Here is a 2586-nt window from a genome sequence, read left to right as displayed (position 1 = left end):
CCGTCCTACATCTCCGATCTTGTCCACACGCCATACCGGCCCGCCCCCTCCGATCCTCCAACGACCTGCGCATAGTCGCACTGTGCATATCTCACCCCCATGCATGATTACAGGACTTCTCTCGGGCTGCCCCCACTCACTGGAACTCTCTCCCACCAGCCTTCAGACTCGCCCCCACCTATAATACCTTCAAACGATCCCTCAAGAAGACTCACCTTTTCAAGCTCGCTTACTGCCCTGCATCAGTACCCTAATATGTTCTGCTGAACACCCTCTCAACAGACTCTACTCTATAGTCGCTACCCCCACCCTTTAGATTGTAAGCCTCTGGCAGGGCCCTCTCCCCAGTGTTTCCAGCTTGATTATGCAATCGTACTGTCTGTCACCCCTCTGGTGGACTACAACAGTCTCTGTTTTGACCAAAGACATTGAACTACTGTTATCAAAGACATTTGCATGATCTTGTTTTGTTGTGAGCTCCTTCTATGTCCTGCCTTGCATGTTACCCCATTTATCTATTGTGCAGCGCTACAATAAATAATAATACAAATAATCAGTCTTATTTCTTAGTGCTGGATAAACAACCCGAGACACACTTAAACATTTTTGCAGCTGCTTAGTTTTAAATTAAAAAGCTGCGTCCCAAAAGGACAATAACAAATGTATACAATACAAATGAAATTTAATATTCAACTAAATGAAATATTAGGTTCTCTTAGCTGCTCCTCACACTGTGTAGATGTCGGCTTACTTAAAGAGAACCAGAGATGAAGCAACCTCATGTATTTTACCTTATAAATCAGTGGGAACATGACAGTAAACACCTAATCTGCTCTTTGTTACATTGTTCTCTGTTTAATTTGCCTGTTATCACCTCTAAGATAAGAATCCCGACTAAGCAGTCGGTCTGGCTTTGCTACAGAATAATTATAGCTGAGACTGTGTTCTTTGCTGTCTTCAAGTCCAAGCCTGCCCCCTGCTGGCTTTGCTCAGGAATCATTATAGCTGAGTCATTATAGCAAAGCCAGACTCAATGCTCAGTCCGGGATTCTTATCTCAGCTAGATAACAGACACTTTTAGCAGTGAAGATGGAACAGAGAGCATGGTAAGTGTTTTCTCTAATGTTCCCACTGATTTCCATGGTAAAATACATGAGGGTGCTTCGTCTCTGGTTCACTTTAAGTCATCTTTCGCTGTTTTCAGGCTTTTGTTCCTGTACTCCAGCTATGAATTTACAGAGCGTGTTAGCTGGGCACCAGGCGAGGACGTGCACCAGGAGTGGACGCAGCACCCAGTCGGAGTGATGCTGATGCATTCGAACATGCGACAATGCCACTACAGTCCTCCAGGGCTCCGGGTGTCAATACTTTTTTTTCTCCCACGTAAAGATCCAGGTCTTTTCTTGGAAAAAAACCTTTCTCTCGGTTTACGATGGTCCTCTGCCCTTTTCAAACACTGTACTCCATTAAAGGCTGCAAAATTGCTCCCAGGGAAACTGAAGATGTCCACCGCTCTCCATACTGCACGAGTTGTCACGGCAACGTCCACTGTTGACGCAAAACCGTCCATGTGTATTTTAAAACAAACTGACTTTGTCGCCTTTAGATCTTTAAACCTTGTGTTTTTGTTGTCTCAACTATGTTATTTCCACTAGATAAATTCCAGGTTCAATAATAACAGTAATCCCAACGTGAAGAATGTCGTGTGAAATTATTCTTGTATGCTTTTTAAGATAACAAAAAACTCTATGCTACAAACAACGCTCTCCACGTAAAAGAGTAAATGTGAACTTAAACATTTCCCCCATGTGCTGGTGATTGGGTTGATCGAGTATGGTGACAACTCCTCCACCTTCATTTCTGGGCAGTGCATCAGCACTGATCGCAAAGTGGTTTCTCACACAAGAGTATTTGGTAGCTCCCTGAGTCTCCTAGTAGGAATGTGGACCCTTTTGTGGTCTTTGTAAACATCCTTAAACTACAATTGATGTTCTTGACAATCAACATGACCCAACCCTCATCTTGAAGGTCTTCTTCTCTTGGATCATCTCTTGTAAGAGGTCCAGAGAAAGAACTTAAAACCATTTTACATCCCGATAGTTCATGGAGTGCAAACAGGTCTAGAAGGATTTACAATTATCTGACCAGTACTGCCTTTTCTGGTGGTCCTCACTTGATTTGGGACATTTCTGTGGAGCCAAGCTCATATTCAGGCTCTACATGGGCCGATCTGACCACGTGTATCTTGTTCCGAGCCCTTTTCCTCCAGAGACAGGTGAAAACTTTCCGGAACCCTTTCCGGAAGTGTTTGGACACAAGAGCATAGACGATGGGGTTAAGGCAAGAGTTGGCGTAGGCCATACAATGGGACAGGAGACGGAAGGTATAGGTGACTTGATTGAATGGGAAGTCACCATAAAGATAGCACATAACCACCACGTGATAGGGTAGCCAGCAGATGCAGAACAGGATCGTCACAATAACAATCATCTTGGTCACCTTCCTCTTGGCTTTCTTAGACTCTGACATGTCCTTCAATGGGTCCACCGCAGTCCACATATATTTAATGGTTCTTGTGTAAGACAG

General features: G+C 44.1%; 1 protein-coding gene across 1 annotated transcript in view; it reads right to left on the bottom strand.

Annotated features, from left to right (window-relative positions):
* Nucleotides 1-1806: 1806 nt before the first annotated feature.
* LOC137525353 (galanin receptor 2b-like) overlaps nt 1807-2586 on the bottom strand; it is a 9833-nt gene continuing 9053 nt past the window's right edge. The window contains exon 2 of the mRNA XM_068246413.1: nt 1807-2586. This exon is cut by the window's right edge and continues 244 nt beyond it. Coding sequence (XP_068102514.1) covers nt 2170-2586 — 417 coding nt within the window. The 3' untranslated portion in view covers nt 1807-2169.

This window comes from Hyperolius riggenbachi, chromosome 7, assembly GCF_040937935.1.
Source record: "Hyperolius riggenbachi isolate aHypRig1 chromosome 7, aHypRig1.pri, whole genome shotgun sequence".
NCBI classification, from domain to species: Eukaryota; Metazoa; Chordata; class Amphibia; order Anura; family Hyperoliidae; genus Hyperolius; species Hyperolius riggenbachi.
This window is presented reverse-complemented; position numbering and strand designations above follow the sequence as displayed.